Source organism: Hydractinia symbiolongicarpus, chromosome 11 (assembly GCF_029227915.1).
Source record: "Hydractinia symbiolongicarpus strain clone_291-10 chromosome 11, HSymV2.1, whole genome shotgun sequence".
NCBI lineage: Eukaryota > Metazoa > Cnidaria > Hydrozoa > Anthoathecata > Hydractiniidae > Hydractinia > Hydractinia symbiolongicarpus.
Window position 1 is genome coordinate 8,876,441 of NC_079885.1, and position 18,751 is coordinate 8,895,191.

Here is an 18,751-nt window from a genome sequence, read left to right on the forward strand (position 1 = left end):
ATATTTTTACGAGAATTTATTTTCCCGAATCGATCGAATCTGAATATTTCGCAACCGATCGATCCCAGGACCTGTAGCGTTTTTGTGTGGATAAAAGGCGTAAACGTTTCATCCTTCTACCAACTTTCGAGGTTGCACATATATGCCTTCTTCTAACCGACTTTATTTTAACCCAAAAAGGCTTTGCGGATCTAAAAATGGTACACACTTGTGTGTCGTCATTATAGGTAGCTAAAAAAGCTCGTTTCTCAGAACCTTTCTTAAAAATCTACTGCGAGCCCTGGGAAAGAAGGTGCGGTTAGGGGGAAAGAAAATGAAAGTGCTTGTATAAAGAATTAATTTACTAGCATCAGTACAAAGGAATTTATACACGTGAATTTTAATACGTAAAATATCTCCGTAAAATCAAGTTTTTTAAGTTTTGCGTACTGACCTTTAGTCATGGTAACCTGTAACATATACGTCACAGAAATAAAACCCATTACTCTTCTGTCTGTGGCTGTAACACTCCTTAGCCACAGCCGCACAGAAGAATAAAATATAAAATTATTTCGTTTTAAAAAAAGTTATCGAAGGAGTTAAAAAAGCATGGTTAGCTGCAAGGTTATTTTTGTTGCGTTTTATAAAATGTTTTAGGGTAGAACAGTTATAAAATGTTTCTCACTTTAGTGTTAAAACTGTCCAGCAGATATTCAATGTTATTAGTTTAGCAGTTTGGTTAAGTGAGACAACGGAATGCCCGTGTTCATTGTAACTTAAAACTGGTATGTCGTGTGGCGGCGTGTGTGAAGGCGCTGCGTGCTTAACAAAAAGTGTCACGCTATCCACATTAAAATGACATACTAGATACAAAAAAGTTGCGCTGAAATATAAATTTATAAAAACCTAATAACGGACAAAACAAATCAGCTTTTCTCGTCTTTAGTGCTCCCTACAGTCTCAATTATCTCTTCAATGATTTCTTCTACGTAAAACTGATTGTCTTCATTACCTTCACCAGGCTCTTCCTCCACGTAATATTCTTCAACTATTATTTCATTATTATTTGGCTGCTCCTCTATGTATACCTCTTCTACAAAGCCCATGTCGTCATCGTACTCAGTCTCGTCGTCATCATCACTAATGGCGTATTCATGTACGCCCCTTTGTATCATAGACACGCCCGCTTGATGTAAATGTTCAGTCACAAAAGTTGAATTCTGGGATACTCTTTCTTGGACTTTTCCACCGGAAAAATATCTAACATCTCGGTCGTCATCCAACTGGAGGGCTTCCAGCGTACGAGCGACAAGCTTGCGTGGTTCGTCTTCCTCGGAAAGATTTTGGTAGTGGTCTGGAAAAAAAGGTGGAAAAAATAAACTTTGACCTTCTGTGTCCTATTTCATTTAAGACCTTCTCGAATTCACATTATTTTGTCAACTGAGCCGTGGCATTTAGTTCCGTAAAATATTCGCATTTTATATAACTAGCGGTACCAAAAGCAGGACCAAAACAAAAAAAGGAATAAACGATTCCGCTTTTGATCAGTGAAAAAATCATGTTGCAAATCGTCAAGCTGAAAATCATTCTTACAAATCACTTCTAGAAAACGGACTTTAGGCGAGTAACTATCAAAATCAAAAATGCTCACAATAGGTATCAAACCAAGAAAATTACTGAATTTAGCGATTCAGAGTAATAAAAAGAAAAAAAAACGTGAGTGATTCTAAGAAGCGAGCAAGTTACAAAAACAACAACGACAGTCACCTACCAGTTTTTATAAAAGCTAACAAGGCTTTAGCAGCTATCATCCGAACGTTGGGAACAACATCAGAACATAAAGTCAACAAACTAGCTAAAAAATCGTTCGTAAACGACGCTGCATCATACCAATTGCCTTCCAGAAAGCGAAGATAAATCTGAGCACATCTAAAGAGAAAATCATAACGTTACTTTTTTTCCACTTTCAAAATAGAACATCTTAAACAAGGACACACAAAAATCAAATAAAAAAACACTGGCATTTAATTCACTGTAGATTTCCGAGGCTATATAGGTCGGTCAAAATCTCTTCACTAACTTTAAGTTAATTTTCCGTAACTAAAAACATGCCCCCTCTGGCTTACTCAGAAAAAAAAAATGACATTTGGCAGATGGCATCCCTTTGTCAAGATATAGGGTTGAAAATATAAGTAATCACTTCAAAAAAGTCAACACTTGATTAGAAAATGACCATGGTAAAAAAAATTACTGAAGAAACAACAACTTAGACGTTCAGGTCAAGCTACTTTGTAATATTTACCCATTGCCTAGCAGCGAGACTGATTTGATCAGCGGTCGCTAGAACTGGGAGTGGCAGACGAACACAAACACTGCGTGCGGCATACAATAACCAAAACTACTACAATAACTTACGCTTTTCTTTTCACCCAGTGCTGGTGATGCGTCGCAAGAAACATTATATTAGTAGCGAATTTATGTATCGATGTTTTGTTACTTTCCTCACAAAGTTTCTGCACCAACAAACAAAGCTAAAAATGTAAATAAAAAACCCTGCACAGTCACAAAACAGATCGCTGTGAAATGTAACTGTTGTTCGCACAACACTGTACAACTAGGTACTACATCGCACAACCACACGTACAGATCGTGGTTAGGAAAATCGGTTATAAGGACGGGCGCATAAATAGTCGGCGTGAATAGGGCTGACAGTTTGGACTTAACCTAAAATTAATTTTGTGGCACGTGTTTTTCATAGTGGACACCATATTTTATGCATTTTACCATGGATATATGAAAAGAGGTATTAGTATATCTATGGTTTTACAAAGACAGTATCAGTAAAAATATTAACTTTCTGTTACAAAATGTTCGTATGTGACCAAATATGACGAAATAGGGAAAACACATAGGGGGAATAAAAGTAGAACAAGTTAATGACTGCATGGGACATATTCTTTTTACTTTGTACTTTGAGTGGCGTAGAGTACGGCTCTAAATAGGGCGGGGCAAATAAAAAGCCAGTAACGCATTCCTTTTAGTTTAACGTCACTTTAAAGCTTTACACTTACTAGTTTTCGCGAGAAAAAAGAAGTTTTTACAGACGTTCCCACCCGCTCTCCCAATTGTTGATGAATTCTAGCAGTTTCATGATCGACGCCCTCATAACGCCCATGTCTATATAACGACAACGCCCCCATAACTTCAACCCCCTTAACAGGTTTGGTATGTGTTGCAAGTAAAACAAAAACGTGTCTTACCAAGTGAAACGAATACTCCCGAACTTCAGCAACTTTGTCGCATACAAGATCTAAGGAAACAGGACAAATGAACTCCGCCACTTCTCCTACGTCGTATAAGTGAACTAAACTCATCAGTTGACTAAAAAACAAAAAGGATGAGAGCCGGTAATATCCACACAGTACATTTCTTCGAAGTGTCATTTTGCTTTCTTGCCTATTTTTCTTCACAGAAAGTATCCTTTATGTCCCTATCCCGAAGTTATATTTTTCCCCTCCCCACCCCTCCGCTGCGGTTTTCCTTGTCATATCTCCACATCGAACTTTCTCTATGTGAAACAAACTTCTGTTCCCTTGCGCGTTTGAGCCAAAAAACGTCAACATTAGGCTTAAAAATAAAGTAAAGCAAAATTTTATAGGAACAGCAATATTGCTTGAAATTAATTTTGGAATCTGGACCCTGGGTTTTACATAATTCTCGAGTTTAAAAATATACCGCGTAATTTCGCTTTCAACATATTACGCTAAAATTAAAAGGGTTTTCAGGGTTTCTTAAGAATAATGGCTCCTGCAGATATTTTTATGGAATATAGAAATTGCAGACGGAATGAAATCTGGTTTTACATAAACTTACTGCGCAAGGTCCTGACGGAATCTCCAATTCCTCATATTGTCAGTTCGTTGAAATTCGATAAACACGTGTAGATAGTCCTTTTGTAGGTCGACAGGAAGGATGTTAATGAAATCGTATAAATGCTTCAGTACGCCCACACGAACCTAAAACACAACATAGTGAGATTTAAAGTTTTAGTAAGTGTGACTCAAATTCTCTGAATTCATCAAATATTCTAGGATGACATTAAAATGAAAAGCAAAAAATATCTCTATAATAAAAGCCGTTGTCCGTCTGTCGGTGTTAACTACGAAATCTTGATGCAGCAAATAATAAATGCGATATAGTTTTATCGACTTTGCTGTGACAAGTAAACACCCATGAATTTTCCACGAGCTTACGATTAGTTTAGTTTACAACTGTTAAGTTATAAAACAGGTGAAGAAAAAATAACTTAAAGTGGGTTTAAGGATCTCGAAATTGTTCTAAAATTCCCATTTTTTTACCTAAATAACTACATTAGTGAACATGTGTCACAGAAATGCCGAGAATGTAGGAGAAAAGAGTTCTGTGAAGATCAAAAAAAAAACCAACTTGAATAATCAAGGTTATAATATAAGCTAACCTCGTCCAAATCTTTTAAAAACCCGTTAAATATCGGAACTAAATCAGCAACGCATATATCTTGTCCGAGGATCAACGCCAGGTCATGAATAGAGAACGCTAACGTCCGACGAACTTTCCACTAAAAAAGAAAGAAATATGTCAAGACAAATATGTCAATATGAAACGTATATGTCAAAAGAAACGTGTATGTACAAACGTAAAACATATTTCAAAAACAATTACTTTTGTTACTAGTTCTGTCACGGAATGCACATACGAATCCTGCGTTTCGTGTGTTTATACCACATGTTAAAAGGGCACAAAATAGTACGCTTTTGTTAATATCGTCTTTTTTTAACGACAAACTATGAAGAAGGCAACACAACAACAAATGTACTCACTTGCATATCAGATGAGAGGACGTCGTACGTTTCTTTAATCAAATGCCAATTATCGCGACCCAGGGCTAACACGACCCCGGGTAATGTGAACGCACAGTGTCTTGGTAACTCCCCGTCTATAGTTTGAGTTTTATTAGGTTCTGTCATTGAGATGTAATGTTCCAACAGTGCAGGCGGGACAATTTTCTGTATGATAAAGAATAAACACGAAATTTTAAACATTGAAATTTATCGATACACTTTCCTGTCAACAGATAAGAACTGTAGTTGGCTTTAAAAAGGTAAGAACTGGCTACCTGACTGCGTAAAGACTCTTCATCCACCAGCGAACTAGTGTAATTCGAGCTAGTGTGTAAGTGATCCTCGTCGTCCGAGTGACAGTCATCAGAAGCAGGATTTACATTAAACAAGTCAAAATCTTGATCGTCATGATACCGCCCTGACGAATGTGGCGACACAGATCTGTCGTCTTCTTTATCTTTTACAGAATCGTCGCTGTTATCACTGTCGTCATCATCGTCGTTTCCATGGTAACTTTCTACGACTACTTTAACTACTGACGATCCTTCATCCTCTTGTGTTATACTAGTATCGTCCAACGGCGCGTTTTCTTCATTTAAATTGTCCGCTTCTTTTGTTGACGACGAACTATCGGATTCTTGTTTAGTTAAACCTGAGTCTATTTCTACATTACTTTTTAAATCTAAGTCACTATTTTTTAAATTACTCTCCATCGTATTGGTTTCAAGTGAATTACTTTCGTCGAGGTTTGGCAGAGGAGTTCTCCAATATTCGAAAGAATTAAAATTATTTGACGGATCGCTTTTGCCTTCTTCTTTGTTTCGTAAAGAATTTGTCAGTCTTTCTTCGATCGAAGATGAAGCAGTAGTGTCTGATGTTTCACCCCTACAGACAAAGAAGAAAAAGTTGAAGGAACGTTCATTTTTCTGTTACCATTTTGCCTTCTCATTTACCTGACGTAACTTTACGCCACACGCGGCGGACATTACAACAGGCGAACAAACAGTTAATCCTACCTTGTACGAGGATCAACTTGTGTTTCATCTCGCTCCAAAATTAACGTGGTATCCAATACACACTTCACTAAATTTCCCTCCTCGTTGACTTCAAAACCAGTTCGCCTGGGATCAGCAAATGTAGCTATGAATTGACCCAGTGCTTGATACGCCGCCATTTGTACCTTGACAGAGAACGGAGAATGAAAAACATTAGGATCTAGTCAAACCAACATAAAAATTGCTGACTAGGAATTTAAATATAAAGTTTTTAGCTTTAGATGATCTCATGACTGACGGCGTAATTTTGAGCGTCTTGTTAGAGGCGCCTGTTACTGCAGGAAGAAATTCTCTCGGAAACAAATTCTTTTCTTCGTTTTGAAACAGAAGGTTCACAAAGAAACTAAAATTTGGGGGAAAAGGTCCGGCTGAAGTGAACTTTGACAAGTAAAAAACGCGCGACTCTAACAGAGAAGCAGCCTATGTAATCACTTGTTGCGCCGAACTCCGAAACTAGCTGTCTCGTTTCATTATATCTTGACCATAATTGCAGGTTTTTATAAATTTTTTGGAAGAATTAATTTTCGCGAATGAGAAGAGAGAAAAATGACCGACGGTACAAATACTGTTAGCAAGCGAAAGACAACAGTGGTAAAATGCACAGACATTTGTAAATAATTTAAAATTCCAAATTGTAACATTGTGATTGTGATTGATAAGGATAATTAAAGAAAATAATCTCCTTATATTTGTGCTCATTTCTTTCCGTTCCTATCTTTGATTAAGTTGATAAGTATGTTTCACAAAAGTATTTATTGATGTAAGGTGTCTAAATAAGATACAAATTGAAAACACAACTAGCTATCTGATTGGAGGTTACTTACCCATCTCGATTTATCACAAAGCAAACCAACAAAGAGCGGAGATAACTTCTCATATTTTACTTCTCTCGAACATGTCCCTGAAACAGCCATAAACGTTTCCGCGCATGCCTATAAGTAAATTGCATGGGTGACAACATGGAGGTGTGGTGTAAAAGAATAGGAAAAAACAAAAGCAGATTTGATGCACAACGAAAATTGACCATTTTTTACCTTTCTAACTCCCCAAACACCATCTTCACATAGACGTCCAAACAAAGGAAGCTATAAAAAGTATTTAGAGAAATCAAAGTTGGTAGTCTCGCGAAAGAGCTGATTAGTGAAAATAGCTAGAACACTCACGAATGTATGCGCATCCTTTTATAAAATATTTTTTATCTGCACCCTGTGAGTTTTTACTTTTTGGAAAGATTCCTAGATAATTCTATGGAAGAACTTGTTTCTTTTTTGTTTAAACATCTCTAAAAACTTTTACATATAAAAAAGGGTAGTGAATGTCACAGTGACCTCTGCAAACAAAGATGATTTTAATTTCAGACGTAGACCTATGGTGAAAAAATCCAATTGACCAGTCTCAGCATAATTTTGAAATGCTTATTGACGTTTTGCAGAATTGGACCCTATGGTTCGACTTTTAATCAAAATGACCATAATATCATCAAATTTTCCACAAAACGTGCGCTGTGCTGCCGATTTGGTGAAAATTAAGTACAATAATCTAAGTCATAAATTGAAGTTAGAGCAAACAAGTGCTATTTCATAATTCAGCCTTACTGGCTCAATTGCTAAAACAATGGCAATGCGAATCGCAAAATTTTTTAACACATCAGCATTCATAACAACAATTGCTGAGTGCTTACGTCAATTAGAAAGGCTGAAATTGAATTGAATTTTTCTTGGTAGTTGCTGCATACACCAGTTTTTAAAAATCATCACACTACTAAGCATTCGCTTTGACCACAAAAATGTTATTAAACATGTTCTTACTAAATTGTTCTCTGTGGTTTCTTGTTTTAAAACGGAAGACATGTCCCCAAAATTGGACGCACAAACCTAGAAAAAAGCGTTTCTCAATTTAGCAAATATACGTTAGTATATACGGGCGCATTATATAATTAGCAAAATACACTTACTTTTCGCACATGGAACAAAGGATCGGCACATAGATCACCGAAACGTTTCAAAAATAATTCTTCGGTCACATCCCCTCCTATCAGCGGTGTTATTTTGGTCATCAGCTAAAAATAATGGTTAATAATACTTTAGGTAATTGATTTTGGCAGTTCTACATGTGCAATGTTGTCAACCTATCATTAGTATTATAAATTTTAACACCTTGAACACTTTTACTCGTTGTAGAGCCCCTAAATAAATTTCTACTGTGATCAACATCCTGATAATCCTTTTCACAAACCCTTATTTACAGCGACCAGCAGTTTTGCAAAGGTAATAATTGTTGTTCCCCATTTCCCAAGCGATTTTTAGAAAGGAAAATCAAATCTTTATGATACAAAACATCATATGAACCAAATATATAACGATAAGGGATCTGATATGAGTAGCAAATAAATTCTCAAAGGAAGACAGAAAATAATTTTAAAAAGACAATTTTAATATATTACACTATTAGTATTAGATGTGTATGCAAATCAGTACAATAGAATTATTGTCAACAAAAGGTTATTTGAAATCTTTTTAAAATAAAGAACATACTGCAACAGCTTCTGTTCTCAAATCATCACCACTGTCAGGCTCAGTCAATTGCAACAAAACAGGACAAATCTGACTTTCAACATCATCTCGATGTATTAAATCTTGATCCATAAGCTGAAGAAGAGCATTCTGACTCAACTTTCGAACCTACAAAACATAAGAAGAAAACATCTCTATAATAATAGCCGTTGTCTGTCAGTTTGTAAGTCAAAATGAAAACGCAAGTAGCGAGACACTGCATACATAAAGGACAGCGGACTTAGTGCTTTTATCCACAGGCCACTGACTAGTCCTATATAGCACTACAGTAACTCAGTCCATGTGTCTGTAACAGGCAAAGTAGAGTTAATCTTAGTAAATGAGGTATATTATTTTGGAGTCAACAAAATAAAACAGATTGACTTCAATAGCCCTTAAGCCTATTGTAAAAAGCATATGATCTTATACATTTTCTTGATCAGTGTTTTAAGCTTTACAAAATAAAAGGAATTGCTTACAAATTTTTACAAAATATTTGTTTATGCAGACAGATCTAGACATCAGTATTTTTATATATTTTCCATTCTTATTCTTAAGTGGGTTTTTTATGTGACTTAAGACCTATGATGATTGTCACCACTAATAACATGGTAACAATAGTGGGTAATAGAAGAGGAAATTAAATTTCTGAGTAAAGTTTATTGTATGTTGGCGGGTTATTTCTGACGTCATTAAAATTTATTTCTTTAAATGTTTGCCTCTTTAATCACAGGGGATTTCTTCACGGACCAATTAACTACTAATATAAAAACAATATCCCGCAGACAGCAATCAATCTGTGGTCTTCAAATTTGAAGAAACATGTCCCTGTACCTGATTATTAGGATCCGTCAAGTACTTTACCATCACTGGTAGAATAAATGAAGATATGGCATCAGGAACAAGCCTCATATCCATGATCATCATACAACATGGTGGTAACTGCTCCATTAGCTCACAGCGTACTGACGGCTCTATAGTGCAATAAAAAACAGTTAGAGCAAGTACCAACAAAGAATAGCTAGCATGCAGTTTGTCTAGCAAGAAGTGTGCTAACTGCTGGTTAGAGATGAGTGAGGCAGCATAATTAGTCTCTTCCAACCTACTTGTTTGCTAGGTTTCAAAGAAAGAATCAACTAAATAAGCACACTCAGAAGTAAACAACCCTATTCAAAGCACTTCTAATTCTGTTACTTGTCTACTTTACACAAAATTGAGAACAAGGATTGAAAATGAGGTTGTATAGTAACTCAATAAGTGGGCGCCATTTAATTTAAAGATGAAATTTGCTTACCAATATCATCGGAGAGTTTATTAATGATATCTAATAATGACAAGCATTCTTGCTCATTTGATATTGATTGTACTGTTTCAACAATACTTCGAGCTACCATTTGCCTTAAAAAATGAAATAGATAAATATTAATACTAGTAGAGCTAAAGTATAGACTTTCTTTATAAATTCTCTAAAATTGCAACATATTATCTACTACAATCTGATTATTAAACCGTAAGAGATATACAATACCTGTGGTTGATCTCTAATAAGTGTCTTGACAAATCTTTTACAAATAATGAATGACTTGTCAAACCAACTGCCATGTTGGTGTATAAGAAACATGCTTGTGATGAAATTTGTTTCATAAACTATTGATACCTTCACAACCAACACATTTTACATCATAAAATACAAACCAAACTCAAAAACCTTTCTCCCTTTTATTAATAAAACAAAATTTTAGCAGCATTATTTCTACTGCAACAATATCCTTGTTTATTTGTTGTTGTTAGTCACACCTTTTGTATTGCAAATTTGATGTTGACTTCCGGATTTAGGTGAATAAAGATCAGACTTGATTTGTGATGTATCAGTTTCACAAATTGTACTTCTGTTGTAAAGTTATTACAAATCAGGCTTTATAAGTTGTTTTTTCTGTCCAAAATTATGAAAATTCGAAATTTGGAGTGTCAAATTTTGTGATAACTTTTCCCATATTATTGTCAACAATTCAATATGCAGTATTTTTAATTTTAAACAATAAGGAGTCATATAATCCCTGCAAAAGATTTTAAAAGAGCTATACTAACAATCACAAAATATCGTTATTATAAGCATGTTAAAGGTAGAACCCCACCAAGGGGTGACTCCCAATCTAAATAGGGATAATACCAGTGCACGCCCAACTATTACAAAACTAAAAGTATACAAGAATATAAAAAAAGCCTACAGACTTTTTGATTTAAAAGTAAAAGGTGTTATTACTTATTTCTAACAGAAAATGTATGAAATTTACATTGTATTGAAAAGCACACTAAATACATTAAATGTACACAACCTAACATTTGCTTAAAATACTGCAAATAAAAACATTAATCGAAAACTCTTTTAATAATTCTAACGTCTAACAGCTTCTTTTTTCTAATTAAAATAGTGTAAAAATGTGTTCAGTAGCAACATGAGAATATTAGGGTCACACATCCACTTCTATCAAACCATGTTCCAATACAACATAAGCCTTTAATAAGCATTTATAAGCAGTAAAAAAGTTGTAGATAAATCTTCTTAAATCTCAAATTTTAGACACAAAATGAAGACATCACATGAATTGATTACCAAAGGAAGAGAGATAAAAAAACAAGATAAGAAAACACACACAGCTTCATGAATAATTCATGATAGTCAATTTACTAGCTTTATCAAGAAAACATGAATACACACAAAAAAAAGTATGCACAACTCAAAGATAATTTGGAATCAATAGCTCTTTAAATATTCCGTATTTGTTTAAAAACTGATCAATATCAACAAAAAAATGGTCCATCAAAATTTGAATACAAGAATAACACCCCACACATCCTTTTCAGTTTTCTTTCTTATAAGGGTACACACATACTGGCAAATTTACTTCCAATTAAAAAGCAGTGGTAATATTAAACAATTTTTATGCGAGTCAATAGCATGCACACCTGCACAAATAGAAAATCAAAGAAAAGTCTAGATTGCATGTCTGAAGAGTTACTTAAAAAACATTTAAAAGTATTAACTTCAAAATTATAATTCTTTTACTTGTCCCAAATGCCATTCCCTTATAAAAAAACAGACCAAGTAAAAATTCCTGTATTTTTCATTTTTATACATTTTAATATATTAAATTATAAAGAATATAAAGAATATAGATATAAAAATATTGTGATACAAAAATCATCCTCGTTTTCCCTTACAGTATCCTTAACAGAATATGTTGCTCATGTATATTACCACAAACAAAAGCATGCTTGTCATGGAAAACACATTGTTCCATAGCAATCTCCATGGTTTAAAACTTAGGTAATTAATTTCCCAGCCAACTTGGGATTTTTTACACTACTACATCAAAGACTACAATGTTATACAATCCCAATAATCAGATGATACAAAAATTTCAAAAAAATAACTTTGCTTTCTTAGTAACATATTACACTGAAGGAATAAATACCAAATATCTGAAAAAAATACGGGCAATTACCCCACTTAAACCTATGAAATAAAAACAAGAAATTAAACAAGGTGTTTTTCTACTGGCACCCAGCTCCAAAGAGTTGCAACTTTTGAACAGCACAATGCATCTACATGAACAAACAACACACAGTCCACTGGTAAATTAAAACACATATTTAATAAACCACTTAGCAAACAAAACAATACGCTGCTAACATATTCCTGTGTGTTTTTTTCATTTACAAGTAAAAATGAAAGTTATTCTAAGTGCTGTATGGATGCTTGTTAAAGTAGTAGTGAAATATTCCAATAATTTCATAACACTTTGCCAACATAATCATCTACGTATGTAGTGCATGTGAGACATAACATGTGACCTTGTTAAGTACACCAAAAAGTAGCAACAACAAATTATCATGATATCATGCCACCTTTTTTTACATCTCAACAACCTTCTAAGCATGCAAAAATTTGTCAACACCTAATTTTGAGTGACACGCAAAACTTTGGCACAAAATTAATATTTCTGTTTACACACATAATCTGTCTTGTTTTAAGTCGTTGTAATTTTAAAACAAATAATTGCCAAAGAATTTGCTCAAAACATAAAACTTTCAAATTTCTTATCCAAGCAAATAAACATAATATTTTAACAATCACAAACAGCATATTAAAAATATGAGTTTCACAACCTATTATCTTCCAAAAGTCAAAACTGAAGACACTTGCTTACCTGGTAAATATATTTTCACTAGTACAGTATTTATGTAACTTCTCCAATGGTGTAAGTAAGTCATCTGGATTGGTCTGGTCTAACATTGATGATTCGTAATACTTGCTGTAGTCTAGAAAATTTTAGAATAAATCATATTTTATTAAGAAAGCTTTGTAAGGCACATGAGTAAGACATCTCTATTTGTAAGATGTCTTAAGTTAATATTCAAAACACAGAACTAAAATGATTTAAATAAATCCCTATTTTGAAAAACAAATGAAACAAACTATCCACGCAGCCTAAAATATTCTTGGCAACTGTTTATTATACATCTAGATCTTTTGAATTAAAAACACTGGAATATGAATAACACTCAGAAGTTAAATTTTAAATTGTACAACATTGTGATTTATTTTGCAGAGATTATTTTTTATAAGTTTGTATAACTAGTCAACAATTTACATAATTAGCTCTTATTTCATTTCTTAGATCAGAAAAAGCCCATGACACTTTTTTTGGTGTCAGTTTGAAAGCAGAAATAGGAACGAACCGTTATACAGCAAAATCAAAATTGGATTATCCTTGGTAAATTGATAAAATCAACTGCTATGTTAAATTATTAAGGATTTTAAAATTATAATATATATTGTGGAGTTTAATGATTCATTTTTTCTTATTTTCTAAGGCATGTGAAACAGCCAAATATGTATAAAAACACAATGAAAAGACAACTAAATTGTCTTTGATGCTAAATTCAGGAAAATTTAAAGAAAGATAATAGCAACCCTGGTGAGGATGTGTGCATTATGACATGCTAATACACACAAATAATTTAGCTAATTTTGCTACAATTTAATTACAGCTGAAAATTACAGCTGTTGTAAAATGACACAAAAATGTTCATGTTTTTAACAGGTTAATTTGTATGAGCATTTCTATTCACACATGCATCACAATACATTTTGATATTGTGTTCTATGTTTCTATCTTATAGTATCCAGTGAAAAATTGGCTGTAGGTGAAGCCTTCGACATACATGATCCAAGTAAGAATTAATTTGAACTGTCCCCTGTATTTATGAACATACTTTAAATTTTAAGTATTGTTAATTTACATAGCTTGACGGTCTTCCTCCTCTTTCAAATAAGTAACACAGGCATCTGCATGAATATTGGAACTAACTTTCACAGGTCAAGAAAAATTACATTTTAAGGGCATTAATTCTTGCAAATTTTGTTGGTGCTAATTTTTGTGAACAGTAAAGATGTTCTCAAAAGATGTTATCAAATATTTTAGCTGATGTTGAAAGTACTTTATTTAGGGAGGAAAAAGTGATTTCATAGCAAGCAAGTGCAATTTTCAGTTTTTGCTTTAGGGGTCAGCAATAAAAAAAATTGTTACCCTTTACAGAGACTTTTACTGAAAAGCGAGGGGGGTATAAGCAAAATATTTTTCTGTAACAAAAAACTAATTTGTATGATAAATCAATGTTTAGCTTACCTCCTGTGATAAAGAGGATTTTAGCACACATGTACCAAAGAGAACAACAAATTTTAGGTGTGCTACATTGGTTATTGTCTTAACGATTGTATTATCATTTTTTTAAAATCTCTTGCAGATTGTTTGGACATTTGAAATGATTTTTAAGCTCAAAAATGATACTAAGTGAAAGCGAATGGTAAATGAATGGGATACAATTTTTTACATAATTAGTTACGAAAGGTTATTTTCAGACTACATATTCTTATTTCTTCTTTTATAACACACTTGTCGTAATTATTAAAGGGAAACGGTAATAATGTCAAAGATGGCGCAGAAGACGATCTTTATTATGCTACACTGCACGAGGTTTAACTTTCAATAGCATTAAACTTTAAAATAAAGTATTATTCATTGGATAATAAAACAATTTGTTGCACTGTTAGGATTCTTGTTGGCTTAAAAGTCATTTAAGCCTCGTTCTAAGAAAAAAATCTGTCAAAACAATGATTAAGGCTTTAGCCTGGATAAGTTTTGGGCAAGATTTTCAGATCATACCATTTAGGAAAATAATAAAAACAAGGTAGAATATGCTTGTTGTAACACTCTCCTCCATTATAAATTTTAACAAATAATTTTAATGCTGCCTAAAACTTTAAATATTGTCAACAAAACTATAGTCCTTAAAAAGATTCTGCATTTAAATTTAGATTTTCTTATAAAATTATCCAAAAAACATCAAAAGAACACTAACATTTTTTATCAAAATCAACTTTTCTGATTTCTTATTATTTTAAGTGGGAGATGAATAACTTGCTGTCTAAATTTTGAAACAGCGCAAATATAATTTGCTGCATAACTTTCAAAACATCACAAGTATATTCTGTATAACTTTTAAAGCAGCACAAGAAATATTCTTGCTCTTTAAAAACAAAATTTTGAGCATGTAAGTATTTTAATCTTTTTACCTTAACAGCTATAGTTATTTTAATAATTCAAAACAAGATACAAATTTATCCAAACATTTTTTATAGTAAGACAAATTATTTTTTATTTTTCATTTGCAACAAAAAAATATTAACAGTGCGATGCAAAAATACATATAAAAATATGCTTAACGTAACACCTTCCTCCATTGTTATTTGTTATTATTTTTTTTGTTGTTCCGACCATACATTCTAAATAAAATTATTTTTATTTCGCTGACCAACCAATTGAAGCTACCATCCACTTCGCCTGTAGAACAACTAATTAAGTTTGAGTCGCCTTATGAGAAAATAATTATAGTATTGTTTTATCGTAAAGCTTTTTTTGAATCACTTGCAACATAGCTCTCACAAAGATCAATAAAGTATTTACAATAAGCAAAAGATTACAAAGCTTCTGACTTACAGGAAAAGGTTTTTATAGCACGTACATGCTTACATTCCGACTGTACTGTAGGTCAACAGCCTGTTTTGGGAACAGATGGGATTGTTGATGCCATGGTTCGAGTTAGAAAAGTAAAGTCAGTTTGCAAAAATTTCGGCACTTTGTGACGAAGTAAACCACTATCTATATTTGGCCTGGGAACACTGTAGATCAATTACCATTGGCTTGTTCGTTAGTAGCTACTTGTTTTTCGACAAGAATTTGTAATTTTTGTTACCTGCGAGCTTTACTTTTTACATTTTTGTGCCATGTTGGCCATTTTATTTTTGAAATCAGGATGATGAGTAGGATGTAAGGGCTGGTACGGTGAAAGTACGCAACTATTTCCTTATCTTGTCATCAAAATTCAATTTTTTTAATGACGTTAAGAGGGATGAGTAAAATTTTTAGCATACAAATGAGGCTAAAAAATGAAATGTTCTGCCCAATCTTGGAACGCGCCGCGCGTCTTAAGACTGGCCAGGCCAATCTTCCGACAGTGACAAATGGGTGGCCAGTCTTAATACTGGACTGCCCAATCTGTGGACGTACATACCCAATCTTATAACAATTGTGGAAGACAAACAGAACAATAAATTTTTTAGAATTTACCTCTTAATAGGAACTTTAAATTGCAACTTTTCTTGGAAAATCAAAAGGCCAAAAATTTATATATACCACGTATTTTATGTATAAAAAATTGAAACTGCTCAACCATATTAGCATAGTCTATAAGGTTTTTCTTCTATAGACCATGATATTAGCTAGCTGGCTACAGCTCGCTAGCTGGCCACAGCTCGCTAGCTGGCTAAACATCTCATCCAATGAAATTAACAGCTAGCTAACTAATCATATGGTTAAATACGATTTTTCTGATTCTTTATTAATATAAACATTTTATTTTTAAAATTTAGCCACTACTCTACAAGCTGTATATAAATGCTAAATGTATAACACGTGCTCTACCATCTACCTAGCTAGTTAGCTACGATTTTCATTCTACTGTGTCCAAAAACTGACCGGGTCAATTCAACAGTACCCAAAATATGATGTTTTAATGTGCTTGTGTGGTACATCCCTTCTTTAAAATCTAAAAGGCACCAAAGATGAGCCTAACATGGTCTTTTGCCCAATCTTGTGACGACCTGCCCAGTCTTAAGACTGGCCGGCCAGTCTCAAGACTGGGCAATTTTATGTCCAAAGATTGGGCAGCGCCCTAAGATTGGGCAGAACAAGTTAGGGAATAATAGACAATAACCATGGACAATAACATTGTAGATAGATAGATAGATGTGCATATCTTACATGGCTAGCCTCACAAATATCGAGGGATATACCCTGTCTATTATTTCCAGGAGGGGCCATGGCGTAGATGGAGAGTCCTAGAGTATTTAATGCTCATTTTGAGCTACGCAGACCCAATTAGAGCCCGCGCTCTACTAGACAACTCCCGGCAACATCCAACGGCCCACACAGTGTGCCATCTTCCCAATTTCCCTCACATGGCTTGGGTTAACCCGGGGCTATGGTAACATTCACTCGCCCATGTTGAATCGCCGTCAAAAGGAATCGAACCCCGGTCTCCCGCACAGAGTACGAGAGCTATAACCACTAATCTACGGCGCCACACATTGTATATATTATTTATGTTTCATATCAACATTGCATAATTATGACTCAAATGGTTTGATTCCTATCTACAAGTCTACACAGTAATCTATATTATAATACCCGTATCCGTCTGTCTGTCATGCAAAAAGGTAGCTTAGCTGCACAGGTAGCAAGATACACACAATGCAGTACAAAAATGACGGGCGAACCCGTGGATTTTTCCACGGGCTAACGACTAGTACGAATAATTTTTGTCAGTCTTTAATTTTTTTAGCTAGTTATGAAGAAGAGGTGGGTGTGGGTCTAACCTTTACGAAAGAAAAGCCTGCAAAGAGTGCCGAAAGTTATTTGTCGCTGGCACCTTTTTTAACACAACTTCTAGCTAGCTACAGACTTTTTGTGTGGAAACTACATTCCTTCTCCTAGCTAGCTGGTTAAGCAAGCCTTTTTTGACAAAGCTCAAAAACAACTTACCGTCTTCTTCTTGATCGTCATCCTGCCCTCCATAACTATGAAGTAATAATTTTATATCTGCCATCGTTTAATTGCTCAACATTCAGCAAACATTTTACTGCGCACATCTTCTCCAAACACTGGCCGCCATCTTGTAATTCCCTTCCCAACGACCACCCTGGGCCGTAGACTCATTCAAATATTTATCGGGTCATATCCTCCCGCCTGGGGGCGTTTAAATCTCCACTTTCTAACTAACTAAGACAAAAAGCATGCGCGTTGGTAATTCTATTTTTTCCCGCAAAAGCTCGAGTAATACGATTTTAAGGAAATACCAAAGAATAAATGTCGAAAAACAGAGAGGTTTTTAACTTTAAATACAACAATAATAAAACAATAATATAATCGATATAGCTATATAAGTCAATGCTTGAAATATTTACTACCTTTTTAGCGGCGTAGATTTGGCCCCGAAATTTGATTAAAATGGCCATGCTAAAGTCCAGAAACAAGTAGCACATTGAGGGTCTCACCAAAAAACCTAAAATTCGCAGTCCTAAGACCGCTGTAAACATTGGCAAGTTCAAATTGGGCGAAGCCAGTCTAGTCACAAAACCTTAAATTCACTTCTCCCCGGATTTTTTCCCAATGAGGTAAATACTTGATAGGACAAATTTTGAAATATGCCATCATTTAGTTTCTATATAGACTTTTTTGTTGAGAGGGAGATTGGACTGTAGACAAAAATGATGTTTAATAACAATTAGAGTCTTCTACTTGCTCCGGCCAATTGTATCTGTAACTTTTAGTAACATCTTACTTGGATCTATTTTTGCGGCAAAATATATACCTTACCATAACATACCATCATTTTTGAAAGAAATGAACTTTTCAGAAAATTAGTTTTTTAGAATTTGTTTAGAGCGGAGCACCAGCAATATACAGCAGCAGTCAGGGTGTGTAGAATTTTACTTCCGGCACACAGATACACGGGTAAGTTAACATCCTTTAAATTTTGCTTTCATTGCATAGCTATCCATATCGAGGCATAACATGGCCGGAGATTCAGGGACGTTTATTATACTATTATATTTACCCTTGTCCCCACGGTTTTTCTATTTTTGTGTTATATGCGCGAA

At 34.2% G+C, this 18,751-nt stretch overlaps 1 protein-coding gene across 1 annotated transcript; it reads right to left on the reverse strand.

The window, feature by feature from the left end:
- Nucleotides 1-323: 323 nt before the first annotated feature.
- Nucleotides 324-18,056, reverse strand: LOC130613936 (serine/threonine-protein phosphatase 4 regulatory subunit 1-like). Its single transcript, XM_057435306.1, has 18 exons — nt 17,634-18,056; nt 12,678-12,789; nt 9,761-9,864; nt 9,301-9,440; nt 8,449-8,595; nt 7,869-7,973; nt 7,723-7,788; nt 6,949-6,999; nt 6,739-6,846; nt 5,876-6,039; nt 5,135-5,744; nt 4,839-5,024; nt 4,457-4,576; nt 3,853-3,995; nt 3,240-3,360; nt 2,395-2,510; nt 1,751-1,908; nt 324-1,333 (listed from the first exon to the last, which is right to left on the reverse strand). Exons 1-18 carry the CDS (start codon nt 17,695-17,697, stop codon nt 906-908), a joined length of 2,943 nt encoding a protein of 980 aa, XP_057291289.1. The 5' UTR covers nt 17,698-18,056; the 3' UTR covers nt 324-905.
- Nucleotides 18,057-18,751: the final 695 nt, after the last annotated feature.

Coding starts and splice junctions, on each gene's coding strand:
- LOC130613936 (XM_057435306.1), bottom strand. CDS start 17,697: ATGGCAGATATAAAATTATTACTTCATAGTTATGGAGGGCAGGATGAC. Junction 9,865..12,677: donor AGTGAAAATATATTTACCAG/GTAAGCAAGTGT, acceptor TCATTTTTTAAG/GCAAATGGTAGCTCGAAGTA. Junction 7,974..8,448: donor TGAGAACAGAAGCTGTTGCA/GTATGTTCTTTA, acceptor CATTATTTTTAG/CTGATGACCAAAATAACACC.